The sequence below is a fragment of the Daphnia pulicaria genome, chromosome 6, assembly GCF_021234035.1.
Source record: "Daphnia pulicaria isolate SC F1-1A chromosome 6, SC_F0-13Bv2, whole genome shotgun sequence".
Taxonomy (NCBI): Eukaryota; Metazoa; Arthropoda; class Branchiopoda; order Diplostraca; family Daphniidae; genus Daphnia; species Daphnia pulicaria.
This window is the reverse complement of record NC_060918.1, coordinates 11,665,587-11,682,743: the sequence shown is the minus strand read 5'-3', so window position 1 is coordinate 11,682,743 and position 17,157 is coordinate 11,665,587. Positions and strand designations below refer to the sequence as shown.

The window sequence follows — 17,157 nt, the reverse complement described above, 5'->3', positions numbered from 1 at the left end:
CTGAACAAAGGAATAGGTTACTGAGTGCAAACAAACTGCCATGGCACTAACATTTCACAAATTTGAAGTTCAGGTTTAACTCTTTTATCTAAGCTCCCACATAATCACTGTCTTAGTAATCTTTGTTTTATTTACCTGCTAAACAGCATAGAGTAGAGAGCGGCTACACCACAGTTGACACGAAGGTCACATTTTTGTACTCTTATTTCTTGCCCTATTTTTCGTGCAGCCACGTACCTACATTTATCAAAACGTGATCTGAAATTTCTCAAAAATGAAAGCAGACGACACACATTTTTTAGTCGAAGGTATCGATAGAAATTATTAAAAATCGACCCCCTCCCCTTCCCCCTAAATTCAAACCGCTCAAAAAAACAATAAATAGCGGTTTTCTCACCCGCGCTCGACGTTCGCTGTTGGATTGAAATTATTTTAGCATCAAATAGTTCGTAAGTTACTATGAGCCCCCCATATCACTCTCAAGATAAAAGTAAAAATTTGCATGAAACCAGCAATAAGATCCTCCGTTAACCTATAAACGCAGTTAACTGTTTCCGCGTTTTGATTTCATTTCCATCGGTGTTGTGATATACCTCTGGTCCATTTCCTGTTTTGTTTTTTGTTTTGTTTTTAGAAAAAAAAAAAACATTTTTATTAAATAGAAACGCGGTGAAATGAACCAGAATGAGAAATTAGTGCCCGGTAACCAACATCAAAGAGGTAGGAGCGGGAGCGCCAGCGTGACGTCGTTTGGCCGTGTGACAAGGAAGCCCTAGCAACAGTACCGAACTGTAAAGAAATCCCTTGATGCGCACACCACCGCCACACCACCGCCACACCACCGTAGGCCGTAAAGAAACGACAGTTCAGCAAATTGGGAATTTTGGCCGGGCTATTTTCATAAAGTTTGCGTCGGTTTCTCATTGGCCGGCAGAGACGAGAGACTCATCTCGCCCATAATTTCTGAATTTTAGTCCGCGGTCTATACAGCAAGAGAGCAAGCGAGAAAACGGGTTGGGTGGGGGGGGGGGGGGGATCAAAGCGAACCCAGTACACTCTCACGTGATGGGACGTTCAAACTTCGTTCAACTGAACTCTCGTCACTTTCCCCATACCGCGGCATTCCTCTCTCTCTCTCTCTCTCTCTACCCTCCGAAAAGTGGACTAACATGAAAAGTGGTGGTAGACTATCTAGTCGCTCGCGAGAAAGGTCAATCGGCCAGCCCCAACAACATGCCAGTGCTTGTTCGTTCACGTGCTGCCGGGGAAACAGATAGAATGGAGAATAGATCATCTAAGCTTTCGACTTTCCTGGACATCCTGGGCGGTCAGTTTGTTGTTTAAGTCTTTTTCAAAAAAATCTTCTATCCGCTCTTAGTTAAAGCAACGGAACTTGAAAGGAAAGAAGGGACTATATCCTTCAACAGAGCTTGGTTTACATTCGAACAGACGTTACATAAGCCCCTGCTGCTGGGGCAAGGGGGGCAAAGTCAAATTCTATCGAGGGAGGCAAATGTTGACTCAAACAACAAGGTCCAATGCAGATATCGGCGGGAGAAGAAGAAAAATCTGGCTGACTGAAGATACCCCCTCAAGCTCTGCTCTTACTCCGTGTCATCGATTCCGGCCGCCACAGGAATACAGACTGTGTGGCAGACTGGCAGGGCAGCAGGCCGGCCCGTGGGGAAGTCGACCAACAGAGAGAAGACTGCACAATGGAAGCCGGGGGGAGTGCGACGTGTTCTGAAACATCGAGTACCATAGGTACGTACGTCTACCAGTGCAGCAACATCAACTTTGCCCATAGGTCGTCGTCGGCGGTGGCGTCATCCCCCCCCCCCTTTGTGTACGTATGACACGAGGAAGGCGATATAGTGCGCGAGCGATTGTTAGTCTTTCCGGGTGGAAACAGACGTGTTGTGGCTCTCTCTGCTCCCTTCCGTCCGTCGAATCCTTGCAATTTCTGTATTTACACTGGGTACAACGTATACATATATACACATATGATGTATTATGTAGTGTGTGTGTGTGTGTGTGTGTGTGTGTGTGTGTGTGTGTGTGTGTGTGTGTGTGTGTGTGTATGTGTGTGTGTGTATATATTGAGAGAAGGGAGGGAAGGAGGGATAAATAAGCTCATTTTAGTCTGCGGATGCTACAAAACACGAGGGGGGGGGGGGGAGGGAAATCGGAAGAAAGAAGAGGAGATGTTCAAGGAAGATGTTGAGCCGTCACTGGGTGCCAGCGAGTCTTTTGGCTTAGGAGTCTTTTGGAGATTAGTTATGACGATCCGGATTTGTTGTTGTCTTGGCGCCAGATGCAGCCGAGTCCCTCCGCCGCATCGCGGATGCTATTGAAAACATCGTCACGGTTCATGATGGCGCCGAAAGTGTAGGCCTTTTTGAATGTCGGGCAGCAGTGAACGGAGGGCGGGGTGAAGAGTGTTGCGTGAATACGCCAGCCACACGCATATACATATAGAAATAATGCAAGACACACAAAAGAAATGTATCGATCAAACTCATCCATCCATCCGCGTTCCTGCCGCCCCCCAAGGGGGCCGGAATAAAAGTCTACACTAAATAATAATTGTCGCAAAAGTCGGACAATGAAAAGCGTTCGTCTATACCCGATCTAGTCCTTGAACGAAAACTTCGATAATCATTCCACCGCCGGGTATCCAGCTGTATTGGTTGCCCTTTTCCAAACGAATAATCCTGTCCAGCGGAATAACCACGTTCTTGCCCGGCTGCGTCTTGGACCGTTCAAAGCAAAGATAACTAATAAAATAAAACAAAACAACCAAAATAATATTAACGTACGATTCTCATAAAAACTTTCAACTCGTTTTTTTTTTAATGGATTGAAGGAATTTACCTGGGGGTGAGAAAGAGCCGGCCGGACTTAAAGGACGACGTCAGTGATTTGTCCCGGTTCACCAGTGTTGCTCGCAACCCATTTTGCCATCCTGCATGTATTGACATGACGTTGTGTTTTTGTGTGTGTGTGTCGGAGACGATGATCGAGCGTGCGTGCAGGGCAGTGCCGACACGAAAACGCCAAGACAAAAGAGATCCATAAAGTTACTATATATAATATACTACTACGGGAGTTACTTTTTTTCTTTTATAGCTTTCATTGAAGATATAGAAAAAAAGTGCACCTCCCTCTCAAAAACATCAAAATAAAATAAAAATAAAATAAAATAAAAGTTTCGGCCAGCTCTCTCATATATCTACCGACAACTTGTAATAAGCTCATTAGTATGCCTATAGTTGTGCGCTGCACTGCGAAACATACATTCACTCGACTGTATACATCCGACGTTTATATACCTGACAGCGGATGCTCGTTGGGTGGAAGGTTGAAAGATTCCCAGAAAGTTCGCGTCTCTGCATTGGCTGCTGACGCTGCGGCGTTGCGCAAGCCCTTGTGTTGTTTTGGAGAGAAAGGGATACATGTATATTTCTTATTGTCAAGTTATGGGGGTTCAACGCAGCGGAAAATTTTCCGCATGCGAATTTTCAACAAAATCGGTGACAGGAGCGACAATAACACACACTGGCAAGGGTTATTTATACCTGTTCGACTTTGCGACGAGCGTCCAAGTCGGCGTCGGTGGGCAGCGTCTGCCAGATGAGCGAGGACGTGTCGTACTTGGCACGTAGACGCGGGAACTTGAAGAAGACGTAGTCAACTATCATTACTTTCAAGAGCAGGTAGAAGCCAACGAAGGTGGAGAGCTGAGCTGCAGGCACCAGAAGAGTTACGAGCAGCGCCAGCCAGAGAATCAGGTAGAGCCGGCGCGAGGCTTCGTGACGCCACATGAGCAAACTTAAACATGTTGAAAAAAAATAAAAAAATAAATAAAAATAAAAAATAAATGACAAAAGGAAACCAACGAATTATACATCAAGTATATCTAACACGGAATTTCCATCTCATTTCTTTTCTTTTTAAGCGGAACAAAAGAGGGGGAACTCTTTTGTTGTGAACAATTCAACAAAAGATGACGCGTTCATTGATTTACGACCTAAAATGATCGATCAACTGCCGAGGGTGTGGCACGTGGATTGATTCGAAAAATGGCCTCTCATTCATTATTTCTGCTCCGAGTCTCGAGCTCTATCATTTCCGCAAATTTTTTATCTCTGACATTTCGTTCCCCATGAAAAAGAAATTGGATTGCCGAATAATCGCCGGGGAACTCGGGCTGTCGAGGAATTTTAAGGCCAGTTCGAAAAACAGAGAAACGCCAACAGCAACAACAGCAACAACAACAACAAAAAACGGGAACAAGCAAAGCGGAAAGAAATAAACGAAATGGCAAAGCATGTCGGAACAGCTCACGACTCATGAAACTCGAGATGGAGCCACCCACCGCCATCGATTGCGCTACTACTCCATCGACCAGTGCTGCTTCTTTCTCGGATGGCCGAGTCAGCAATTGGATGGTGGAATATAATCACGAGCTCGACCGACAACAACTAACTCCCCCCTTTTTCATATAGCAGAATCCTCTTTGTGCCCTCGTTGGTCACCTTAACAACGAACTTAACAACGGTCTTAAAGAGATGGACGAGATCACAGTCGTCTACCTTCTCTCCCCCTCAATACACTGTGTCCCTCTATAGTGACGATCCCGTGGGATCTCCCGTGTAACTACAGGACTACACTGATCGGATTTCACGTCCAAATGAGGGGACTCGCAACAAGAAATATACAACATTAAGTCGAATGAAATCGAGTTAAAAGTTATCAAAAGTGAACGTAAAGAAAGAGAGAGAGAAAGTTATTATATGCATCACTGACTTTTTGATTTTTTCCGCAGCGTCGCAGACGTTGCCCAGCTGATTTTGAACTTTTCTAGCCACTTGGAGGATGACGGAAACACTTTCGATGACGCTAGTCGACGATTTGTTTCCGTCGTTGGACGACTCGTCTGCATCTTGATGATCTCCGCCAATTGTCCAGCCAAAGTGTCGCAGCCAGCCTCTGCCAATTCAACCAAAGAACAACTTACTTTGTAAAAAAAGAGCTAAATTATAGGACTAAGTTACAAGGCAGACGGCCAGGGGAACAACACTCTGAGCTTACATCGATTCGTCTTCGTTATATAACAAGGAACACACACTGATTAGGATATATTTGTAATTACTGGGAAGTGAGGTAATTTATCGTCAACTTCCACAGACTGGCAGCGACGACTAGCACGAGAAACAAACCATGCCATATGGCGTAAGAGGAAACCTAAAAAAAATATATACATAAGATCGAATAAGTATATATAAAGAACCAAGATAAATGCATAGGCAGAATATAACGGGGGCGATCAAAAGTTTCGCAGAGTGTGAATGGTGATCCATCACGAGATCCAATTTGATTCACAGTTCACTTTAGTTCAGACACATAATACGTTTCATATATCTAAAGGCACCGCAGAGAAACGAAACAAAAAAAGAAATCGAAAAAGTGTCTCCCATACCAGAAGGAACAAGATGGAAGCTGTGGGTGACTGCCATTGGCGGATCGACTGAATTGAATCGCAAGAGGATGAAATAGCTCCAGTGATTCGTCCAAATCTCAAAATGTTATTCTTCAACCTTCGCTTCGGCATGTCAAGTTCAGAAAAGAGAGAGAAATTGGTTATTTTCATATACTAGATGTATACGTTTCGCAGCGATCGCGAGAGCAAAGGACATCAAAGATACAGCTCGGATAGATTTGAAATATGGAAATTGATATTTTACCTCTTGACAGCCAGACTGTCTCCAAGATCATCGGCGTTATTCTCTTTGGGCGAACCCTGTCCCTGATCCGTTTCATCCTCAATCGATTGGAGATCGTCCATCAGCTCGCGGGCCCAGGCGGCGATGCGGTGATGAGGCAGCCGGGATGAAGTGTCTCCAATGCCAGCAGCAGCCTCCTTGCTCGCCTGCGACATTTCGTCATTTCCTATTGCAAACATCAAAAGAAAACAAATCGATCGAATCAATACTGTCCCCCTTTTTTCTCCCCATCTCTTTCTCGCGCCGAGTTTGTTTTGACGCATAAAGAGCGGAGAGTCGAGTCGAGTACTACATCATCTCAGACGAATGCTCACGCCTCTATTATTACCATACTTAATTGATATTCGAGGTATTTCCCGCTGACTTCCCCCCCCCCTAGGTTATTACCCTCTATGTCTATGTGTGTGTGTGTGTGTGTGTGTGTGTGTGTGTGGTATATAGTAGCCAGCCTACACACATGATTCATGACCTTGCTAACTCCGTCCTACACTCGTGAACAAAGCTCGCACCCAAAGCCGAATCCCGACTTTGCCTTCCATGTAATTAATATCTGTTTCTTTTTGATACGACTACAACGCACAGTAGTCTGCTGCCGAGGAGAGAGCGTGATATATACCGACTTATTATATTCAATATCTACTGCATCCAGCAGGCAGAGAGAGAGAGAGAGAGAGAGAGAGGGAGTCTAGGCTACTTACTGGCCGTGCATGCTGGAATAATATATGAGTGCGGAGGGTGATGACGACGGGGGCGTAATAAAAGTTGAGAGGGCAGGCGCATCGAGAAAATCCATAAGCTCGCCGACTCGTGAGAGAGATTAAATAGATTACATATTAAATCAAGAGCTAGTTATTAAGAGGAGAGGGACAATAAAGTACGTAAGAAAAAGTCTGCGCCCTGTGCGAAGCAACAAAACAAAACAAAATCCTTCCCAATAAACATCAAAAGTCTAGGGAATAATCTAAAACGTAGAGAAAAGGAAAGGAATAGAAGGAGCCAGGAGCCTATAGGGCAGATGACGTGAGACCAAACGGCTGCAGTACGTGTTTGCGTCAAAAAGACTCACTTGTCAGAGTGGACCCAGTGTCGTCCTTGTCCAGGGATGGTGGGATGCTGGCGCTTCTGATGGAACGATCCAGCGATATGCTGCGCTCGGATCGCCTCTTATCGCGATGAGCGAACCGGTTCCTGCATCACGGATCCAGTGTCAGCCATCACATCAAAGAAGATTTGGGATCGATAGGAAGCGGCACACGTCGTTCGCGTATTTGGACCGATCGGGTGGGCGGGCGAATGCAACAATAACGTTTCAATAACGAGATCGAAAACGGACGGACAAAGTCCGATCGGACAAGAGAACGAGATTAATGTTTGTATGTGTCAGACCTTCGAGGAGTTTGTCCAGGACAGGAATTCGACGGCTGTTCCTGGAGTTCGGCGCCAGATTTGGCTGATTGCATCGCTCGGCGTCGTATACTCTGGGCCACCGAACGGCGAGGGCGGACAACGTCGTTCAAGTCCGTCAAACTTCCTTCTTTGTCTGTATCGCGGTCGCTTCCCGTTAAATCGACTGAACTCTCGTTGGCCAATCTATGGACCGTCATGTGCTGTGATCCCGGGCTGGCGTTGGCTACAAAACGTACATATAATAGTAATGAAATATGAGCGTGCATACACAAAAGCACTCGGCATGCCTTTCCATTTTCTCAAACGTATAAATGTTTATGAATTTGCCTTGAGTGTTGCTTTGATTGCCCAAATTTTAGAACTGATTTAGAGGTCACTGAATTCCTAATTTTACCCATTAAGGCCGACTCCTAATTAAATTATTATTTTTAATCTACCTTTTTCCGTCTTCTCTTATTTACCTTGTTTCAGCTGTTGCTGCTGTTGAAAATTGGTTTGCTCGATGCTGTTGGGTTCCGACGTATCCGATTGGCTACTGGCAGTCCCGGCCGCGTCCGTCTCCATGGCCGCCGCCGACGATCTCCCTCCTACGCACCTCGACACACGTGTATAAATATACTTTTTGATTTGCCGAGCCCCCTTCGAGGAAGCCCGAAGTATATACTACTGCTAGTCTGCTACATATTGCCAGTCAATAACAAACACGCCAGCATCCTTCCAGCCCGCGTCCAACTGATCAACCTCGATTCCGGTTCATCGGAAATCGAAAATTGCAAGATCTATGACGCAAGTAACTATATATCATGCAGCACACAATACTGAAGAAAATATACACGCGCTGATAAATGAGATTTAGGTCGAAAAATGGGACGATATGTATTTACCCTTGGCCATGACCACCAGCGACAGGAGTTGGTCTTCCAAGTTTGTTCCGCCTGGATTGGCGCCGTCATCCTGCGCTTCCGCCCCCCGTGTGTTTAACACAGCGCGCATTGTTGACACATAGATAGAAGAAAAAAGCGTAGAAGGTTGATACATTAGTTTGGTGTGTGTGTATCATCAATCAAAACAGATAAAACGGGAACTGCCAACACCCGGATATCTATCCGGAAAAAAACGCGAGCGAAAGTTTATGTGCGCAGCGGAAATGGATAGGAAAAAAAGAGCCCCAAACACACACACATATATATGAAAAAGAAGAAGAATGGAAAAAACACCTCTTGGGAGTAGGATCCTTTCGAGGAAGTCGGTTCATCGGGACCCAAAAAAGCCGCCAGCTGTTGAAAGAAAGACGCTGATCTAGAGGGACTTCCTTGATCGGAATCGCAACCTCCGCCGCTGCCGCTGCCGCCACCGCCGCCCTGACGCAATCGCGATCGAATGCCTCTTAACGACATGCTGGAATCGCCGCTCGTATCAGCACGGCAAAGCGTGCCGATAATCTCTACAGTCCAGCAGCAGAGTTGATGAGATTGCCAAAATGGAACGGGAAACGTCTGACTGGATATCGGATCGCACACCGCCGCCGAGCGGACGCTAGCACAATCGCCTTTTCTGTAATAACACACGTACAAACAATTTTTGGGGGGTTGGTTTTTTTTGTTCGGCGAACAATCGGCAGTCTAGTCTAGCCGGCCAGGATAAAGAATCTGACCCACTTTTCGCGTGTTGGAGTTGAGCTGCTGGTGTCGGACCAAATGTCTCTCAGCACAGGCTGTGATGTCGGCGCTCAAACCGTTTGAGGTTTGAGGACTGACTGCATGCGGCCCTATTGGTGCGGGCTCGGGATACGTCCGGCAACGCTTCAGACGGCCAAGAGGCTCTCGTTTTCATCGGTAAACGGCTGCTTGCCAAGAAAAAATTCTATTCGTGGACATACTCATCTTGGTTTTATTTTTTCTCAAATGGAATGTCTTCTCTCTCTCTCTCTCTCTCTCTCTCTTTTTCTTTCTCACTCCTTCCTTCGATTCCTTCTTTACCTTTTCTCCATTCCGTCCAGCTCCTTTCGTCCGTCTCCCCTCTGTGTTACGGCAGGGAGAAATGGGGTGGACGAAAGTGAGCGAGACAGGCCCCCGTCAGTGGCAACTGGCAATGTCACGACGCCTTTTCAGTGGTTATAAATAATACCGAGTATAGAATGACAAACGACTTGGACCCCAACTCGGAGGGCTTCCCATTGACCTCGATCGCCGAAGAGAAGTGGGAGAGAGTCACTCCGTCGGCCGGCCGTTGATGAGGTGTATTTTGGAGCGGAGAACTTTGTCGGCGAAAGGTGCAAGTCGACCCCTTTTTGGCGCACGATGCAGACTCGAGCAGGGCGACAAGGCTGGCCAGTTGTCGTATTTAACGTTGACATCAACAGCAAAACACGTGCGACAGCGGCCATTATTTGCTTTGTTTCTGTACACTAACGAGTTAACCATCAACCAACTTCTAGAGTGTCACAAGAAATCCACGACAACTCACGTCTGGTATGTCGAGCAACGTGAAAATGTCGAAAAGCAGCTGATGCTAATAAAAGTGAACCGTTCACAAGAGAAAAAATAAAATAAAAAGTCAACGAACGGAAGAACAATGACCCGTCGTCGTAGATTACTGCGTCGACAATATCACACAGCCAAATATTTAGTCCTATCCATCATCAATCGTCTTTTGATTCATTCCGGCATCCCAGACGGTCCAGGAACACGTAAAAGGCGGGCCAAAAGGCGATGAAACCGAATGGACCGAGCGAATCAATCACACAATGGTCTAGATGCTACCATTTGATGTCTCCGTGCGTACACGGGAAAAAGACAAGGGGAAAAATATTTGCGGTAGTTTAATATTCACGCAATTTTCGTTTGATAAGGGTGGTGAAGCCCGACAAGAATTTCCAAAGCAACAGCAGCTTCACGCCGACTGGAAACATGGCCGTCCTTCGACTCGCATTCGGTGCGGGCAACCGCACGTGACATTCCCTTACCACGATAATGAAAAATGGTGTGCCATGTGCGTGTTTTTTATTTTCCATCATTCAACATAACAACTTTGGAGGGGGCGGATTGGACCGGAATTTTTTTGAGTAAGCAACTTTTTGATGGAAAGCAACGAAAAATCGTGCCCTAGTCAATGACGCTCTTTATTAAGCGCAAGTTCTCGATTAAGGGAGGGGGGAGTTGAATATCTAGATCGACGAGATGTGGTTAATAGAACGCGGCCCTGAATTTAACCTACTACTGTATCGATCCAATTGCCCATTTCAAGTGAAACCTACATAATAATACCGAGAATGGAAGCATTTCACAATTACGAACTGTGCGCTCAATTACAACGTCATGTGCGAAACGACCGTCAGATGGCATGGCATGTACCGATTCGTGAAACGGGATTCAATCGAACGACCGTTGAACAATCCCGCCAGCTGCCGTTTAGATCACGTTAATTCTCCGATCACCGCTAGATGGCGTACAAGTTGCCATTGAGCAACGGTTCGAAAAACAAAATAAATCTTCAAACGCAAGCGTAATATCGTAGCAAACAAACAACGAGATTTTGGGGTTGGCAACAACAACCCAAATGAAAAAAAAAGGAGGAAAAGATGAAAACGAGAAAAATAAAAAAGTTAACAAGACGCTTCGTTCTCTATCGTCCCTCCCATCCAATATCGTGAGGATTTATAGCGTGAAGTGGCTGTACTGTTTTACCTACAACTATTCTGGCGGCACACTTGTGAACCGCTCAATTTACGACGTGAATTCCTTTGACCACCAACTGCTCCACCGACACCCAACCAAAGTCTCCATCTGATTCATTCCCGCTTCTTTCCCAATGCCGCCGCCGCCAATGCCGCACCACTGCATTTTGTTGACACCTCGTTCTCCCGCCGCGCGAGCGAAAAAATTTCATTGCGCACAATGTCTGCGTTTTCTAGTCAACCGCTTCCGTCTTCTTGCATATACATTCACGATTTCAAAAAAAAAAAAGTAGTCGTCTTTTTAGTCGGTTTGAACCAGAAAAGGATTTTCAAAAAATTATAAAGAATGATGCAACATAAAGGGAAAAGAACGGAGTTAAGAAAAAAAAAAAAAAGAACCGTGCGTCTTTGTGTGCGCCTATAAATTCCAATAACAAAAAAAAAAAAAAAAAAATTCCCCGAGCTTTCGACCATCCGTTCGTCCGTCACGGTCCAACAATCAGCGTTTTAAATCTCCTCATTCAGCTTCTTTCCTTTTTTGGGCCGATCGATGCTCAACCGAAGAGCGCGGGAAAACCAGATATTTTTTTTTTTTCCTTTTCAAACGAAAAATGTTGGTCAAACCCAAAAGAAGTCAAGGCGCGCGATGTTGAAATAAATAAAAATTAAAAAAAAAGGCATTTTCAAGGGTTAAAACGTAGAGAAATAAAAACAAAAAAGCAAAGAGTGGATAGGACTAGTGTAAAGCATCCGTGCGGGAATGCGGCCGATGGCTGAGAGGATTTAAAATATACAAAGCCGACAGTTGACGTCTTTCTCGTCCTCAACTTCTTTTCCCTTTTTTTTTTCTCCACCGTTTTGTTGTTATATTCTGGCATTCTCATGGATTCCCGCGGGATGAAACTATGGCAGGAAAAAAAGAACCATTGAAAAGTCCTACACCGTATAAGCAACAAACAGCGAATAGAAGAGAGGGAAATCCTGTTTTCTGCCTAAGTAAAGGTTCAAAGTGGCTACAGGCCGCCTCCACTGTTTCCGTTTGTCCTGCATTTTTATTTCCCCCGTCTTTAAAATCTATTCGTTTTTGTTTAAGTTGGTTGAGCAGAGAGAGAGAGAGAAAGAGAGAGCAAAGTATTCGAGAATACGGCGGGTTGATAGAGTTCAAAAAAATTCAATTAAGGATCAACGGGGTTCCTCCCGCAACGTACATTGTACATCTATCTTCATCTTCTTTGTTACATAGTTCTGAAGGACGGGACCTATTTGAGACGACGCTCTAACGTCATTGTATAACTATGCCCCTCCCTTTTTTTTATGTACATACGTATGCGTGAAAACGCGTTCTTTAAAGTATATCGGCCTCGTTCATTCGGGAATTTCAAGCGTTGGCGCTTCTCCGGATGAGAGAGCTCACCAAGAAGACGGATTCTCCTTGCTGACGCTCGACAGGAGTTTATCAGAGACGATATTATCCTTCTACTACTCCCACTTCCTCTTTCTCCCTCTCCTGTATGTATATAGATTTGTCGTCTCCATCAAGCAAACAACAATCGCAATAAAGAAAGGCCCCTCTTCTTCACTCCCGATAGCCTACATATATCCCGCGCCCCGCCCACCGCCGCCGCCGCCGCCGTCTTCTACTTTTTTTTCTCTTGATCCGTCTGGAATGCGAATAGCATTTGAATCGATGAATACGATTATGCTGATGGAAGGAGGAAGAAGAAGAAGAAAAGGGGGAAAGAAAAAGAGAGTAGAGACGAGAGACTGTTGCGATAGATGTTTACAGCAGCATCGGAGGGGAGTCCCGTATTTTTGTTGTTGTGTGTGTGTGTTTTGTTATTCTGTTACGGAGCGAGAAAAGAACGAAAAGGAGAGAATGAACATAATATACATCTCTCCTCTTTCTGGGAAGACACAGCAGCAGCAGCAGCAGCAAACAAACAACAACACAAAATACAAATCCCAATATCTCCAGCGGGCTCCTTTTTCTTTTTCTTTCCTACCGTGTTTACACACGACACTTACAACACTTTAGACTGAAAAAGGCGCTGGATACAAATTGAAAAGAAGCGAAGAGCGTTGTATATACACTTGAAGTATTATAGGAGCAAGTAAATCCACTCGTAAAACAACCCGATTTCTTCCAAAAAAAAAAAGAGAGAGTGGGAAAATCTTGAATTAGATAATTCCCAGAGTTTCTAAACAGGCACGCCAGCCTTGTAATGAGCTATTTATGCAAACATTGTATCTAGACGGACTAACTGTTTTCTTCGTTCCCTCATTTTCCCCCTTATCAAAGGGGAAAAGATCAAAAGCTGGCGATGAGAACAAGAAAAAATATAGGAGAGAAGAAGATTGTGAATTTGAGAGAGAGGAGGCGATATAGAGATAGATGGGGGGTCGAATCCTTTAGCTTAACCCCCCCAAAAAACTGATAATTAGCCGCTTTGGATATACATCGTCGCTGCGTTAAATGCTTAATATATTATAATATGCGGCCCAAGCGCTCTGCTGGGATTCGTATTTTTTTCTTCTTCTTTTTATTACGCTTGTATGGACAATATACGATGGCGGGCTCTAAATTTTGTTCCCCTATTCTTGGTCTTTTGAGGTCTAGTCGGCGAGGTGACGGTCCATGTGAGCGCGCATTCTCCTTTCTTGGAGCTGAATACAAAGCATTCCAAAGATATAATCAAAAATCAAAGTTGGACCAGAATAGATGAAGAAGGGGTTCCCATCCCATATGCAGCGACAACATGTTCCCTCTTTCCCCGCTATTAGCTCCGTTTTGATCACGTAGAAGCAACAGGACTAGACGTTTTTTCCCCGTTAGCCTGGACGAGCTCTTTGGTAGGTCTTAATAAAATAAAAAAATAAAAAGGGGAAATTTAAGAAAAAAAGAAAGAAGGGAAAAGCTTGTAATGTAAATTGGATGCCAAAGATGTGTACGAGGAGGTGCCGGTGTGGCAAAAATAGTTTTGAATTTGATTTTTTACCCACAGACAAAGTTGTGAGGTACAAAACCGGGCCTGATCTGCAGTCGTTTTCAAATGAGTTATTTAAAAAGAAAAACCTGACTAAGTAAAAAAAATACGGCAAGAGAAAACTGTTCCAACCAACTGCCCAGCTCAGGAATAATCGTACAACTGATGTCACGATTTATAATCAATGTCACCAAATAGTCAAGCAGGAAGAAAGAAGTTACGTTTGTTTTACCTTTAATAAGCCTGGGAAATACGGCCAGGCATCCACAAGTGCTCCATCCGTAGAAAAGTTGAATCCACCAGGCGGATAGGTAAAAGGGTCTCAGACTCTGAATAAACCCACAGTCCCACACTCACATGGATGTACACGAGGGCAGAGGGGATTTAAACAAAGGGGAAGAACTCAACCGACATCGTTAGTTTCTCAAATCAATCAGACGGAATGATGTTTATCTAAATAAAAAATAAAAAATATGGGTTAAGAAAAATATTTATAGAAACAACAAGTAAGGAAAAGTTAAAATAAGATGGTGATTAATTTTCCTTATTGTTAATAAACAGAAGAATTTTAAGTTTGTATGTTATTCACTGCAATTCATGCATCATTAAAATATTTAGCAGGTCAAAGGGTAATAAAGATGACGAAAATCATTACCCAAGTGATGATACTGAGATTGCTGCTGATAACAGGTTGTTGCTGAAGACAGGTTATTGCTGGAGACAGGTTGTTGCAATAACAGCACAAGCAAAACTTTCATATTGAGTTGTTATGATGGCTGGCTCAGGTCTAAAATCTGCATAAACGAAAAAGGTTACATGGTGCAAACAAACTGCCATGCATTGACAGGGGGCTTAGATAATAAATGATAGTCATGAATTACATTACACACATTTAGAACAGTAAATTGAGTTAATTGTTCTATTTAAGCTTCCAAAATCATTCCTGTTGATATTCTAAGTTCATTTACCTGCTAAAAAGTATGCAGTGTGCATTAAGCTACTCTATTAAGAGCCGAAACCAGAGTTCACACGAGGACCACATTTTAGTAGCCTATTATATAATTTCTTGTGCTATTTTTTGTGCAACCACGTTCCAAAGAAATTATCGTTTGGTCTCCAAAGATATATCAATATCATTCACTAATCAGAAATCACTTCACCTCTTTTGTCAACTTTTGAAACTTACAAGCAGACGACACTAATTTTTTAATTAGCCGTGCTTGTTAAAATATCGATAGATAAAAAATCGACCCCTCCCCCTAAATCCAAATCGCTCAAAAGCGATTAAAGCGGGTTTTTTTTCTCACCAGCGCTCGACATCCGCTGAACGGATCGGGATTATATTAGTAACTAATAGTTCGTCTCATCAAGTTACACCGAACCCACTTACAACAAACAAAATAAAAATAAAAATTTGAGCGGAACCGCCGCAATAAGACCCTCCAGGACCTTCTTGGAAGCCTATATAGCCATAACAGCATTACGATATATAGACTAGTGATGGAAGAGAGGCTAAATCCGCCAGGAAAGGATATGCACATAAGGGAGACTATTTGCCCGTCTAGACCTAAATGTGACTTTTCTATGTTTCTCCAGCCTTAACATGCGGGCTGCGCTCCTGCGCTCTCACCAGGTTTATATATTTATTTGGTGATTTTCCATCGGAGATTGACGGGAGCTGGATGGAGTCGAAAGAATGACACGTTAGTCATCTAATAGCGGCCCAAAAGGGTTAAAACATCAATAAAGGGATAGCGGGAGGATAAAGGGAAGATAAAGCTGACGGGTGACGAGGCCGGCATAGTCGCGAGGATCAAGTTGTCTGTCTTCGTCAGCAGACGATTGGTTTCCGTCGTCGTCTCTGGATATGGGATGAATAGATGGATGGATGGAGGGGGATTCTATATGACGTTGCTGCTGCTGCTGCTGCTTCCATTCCATATATAGAGTCCTATTGGGCTGCTGCCTGTCTACAAGCGCTGGATGCCAAGTCAAGTAGTTGGATACTATGGCGGAAGGGAGTGGTGCTGCTGGTAGTCGAACGAGAGGAGAGAGTTGATCCTCGCCCTTTGAAGTATTAGTTCCCTTTTTCTGCCCGGTTTTGCTGGCGTGCCCTGTGACTCAATGTCGATCGGGACGGATGACGCATTGACTCCACCCACGCTGCCAGCAGCAGCCTACTTCTCTCTCTCTCTCTCTCTCTCTTTTTTTTTCTCAGCTTAAAATCCGCCAGCCGCAGTCAACATGTTTTCGACTCTTCGTTAACGTTCCACAGCCTCTTCTTCTTCTTCGTTGACGAGCTTCCCTCCCATTTTCCGACTGTAGCAAAAGGGTCTCAACATGACTGGCTGGCTTTGGCTGGCTTTGGCTGGCTGTTGCTGTTTTGGCTGGAAATTGTTGTCTAGCGAGCTGCTCTTCTACGTCCTTCATTCTCCCTGGTCCGTTATCTGCTTCCCTCATCATTTTGGCCGTCTCTCTTCTTTTCCCCCCTCACTAAAACAGAGGAAAACTGCAAGATAAGACGAAACTGTGTGTGCATGGACTCCCCCCGAAACCCATTAAGAGGCGCACAGCAGTACACACCCATCCATACATTCCTTTCACCTTCTTTTTTGTCTCGTTGGCTCGTCTCCGTGCGTCTCCTCTACACTTCCAGGGGGCTAGACGAAAATATCAACACATTTTGAAGAAGGGACGACGAGATTGTTGTTGTTGTTGTTGTTGCTGGGCAAGGGACGAGCGACGCTGTCGCGTGCTGCCACCTCTGAGCAAACGTTTTCGGCCTCGCTGGTATTTCCGTGGGCCAGCAACAACAACAACAACAACCGAAAATGCAATCAAAACAAAATAGAAAAAAAAAGGAAGAAGAAGAAGAAGAAAACCAAACGGATAGACGTATAAATAGACGTGCACAAAAGAGAGAGAACCGTTGGCCGTGTAAAGTGAATGAACTTGGGAAAGGTTTTTTTTTTTTGTTCTGGTGTGTATAGACATTGAACATAAAGCGTCATCACGAGCTTCTCCGAGGACGTCGAGAAGAAGCGGGATTTTACCATGACGTGTTTCGAGGCCGTTCGTTGCTTCTTCTTCTTCCAACTATTGTCGCGTTCATCCATTTTTTATTTCTTTTCTTTTCTTTCCTGTTTGCCAAATCCCTTTTTTTCTTCTTCTTCTTCTTCATCATCATCACGTTCACACAGCTATGGCAGCATTTTATTTTTATTACCTGTGGCTTTTCGTTAAATCTACCTTTTATCCCCGTTTTATTTATACACATTTATTCGCCCTCTTTTTTCTTTATTTC

The 17,157-nt window shown here is 44.4% G+C and overlaps 1 protein-coding gene across 3 annotated transcripts; it reads right to left on the bottom strand.

Annotated features, from left to right (window-relative positions):
- Nucleotides 1–1,951: 1,951 nt before the first annotated feature.
- Nucleotides 1,952–15,040, bottom strand: LOC124344128 (GRAM domain-containing protein 4-like). 3 transcript variants are annotated; one of them, XM_046797584.1, is made up of 16 exons: nt 14,822–15,040; nt 14,509–14,647; nt 14,086–14,306; nt 8,078–8,147; nt 7,655–7,780; nt 7,173–7,416; nt 6,853–6,974; nt 5,748–5,952; nt 5,483–5,600; nt 5,156–5,247; nt 4,810–4,992; nt 3,579–3,831; nt 3,333–3,426; nt 2,875–2,965; nt 2,627–2,777; nt 1,952–2,394 (listed from the first exon to the last, which is right to left on the bottom strand). In XM_046797584.1, exons 4-16 carry the CDS (start codon nt 8,085–8,087, stop codon nt 2,278–2,280), a joined length of 1,806 nt encoding a protein of 601 aa, XP_046653540.1. In that variant the 5' UTR covers nt 8,088–8,147; nt 14,086–14,306; nt 14,509–14,647; nt 14,822–15,040; the 3' UTR covers nt 1,952–2,277. The 3 variants fall into 3 exon arrangements, with proteins under 3 accessions (XP_046653540.1, XP_046653539.1, XP_046653538.1); XM_046797583.1 differs by lacking the exons at nt 14,086–14,306; nt 14,509–14,647; nt 14,822–15,040 and adding exons at nt 8,411–8,747; nt 8,852–10,713; XM_046797582.1 differs by lacking the exons at nt 14,086–14,306; nt 14,509–14,647; nt 14,822–15,040 and adding an exon at nt 8,411–10,713.
- Nucleotides 15,041–17,157: the final 2,117 nt, after the last annotated feature.

Bases quoted from the DNA above. Each gene is read 5' to 3' on its own strand.
- LOC124344128 (XM_046797582.1), bottom strand. From the start codon at position 8,590: ATGTCGTTAAGAGGCATTCGATCGCGATTGCGTCAGGGCGGCGGTGGC. The intron at 5,601-5,747 runs GTAAAATATCAA...GCCGAAGCGAAG, and splicing joins GACAGTCTGGCTGTCAAGAG to GTTGAAGAATAACATTTTGA. The intron at 3,427-3,578 runs GTATAAATAACC...AAACAACACAAG, and splicing joins CTCGTCGCAAAGTCGAACAG to GGCTTGCGCAACGCCGCAGC.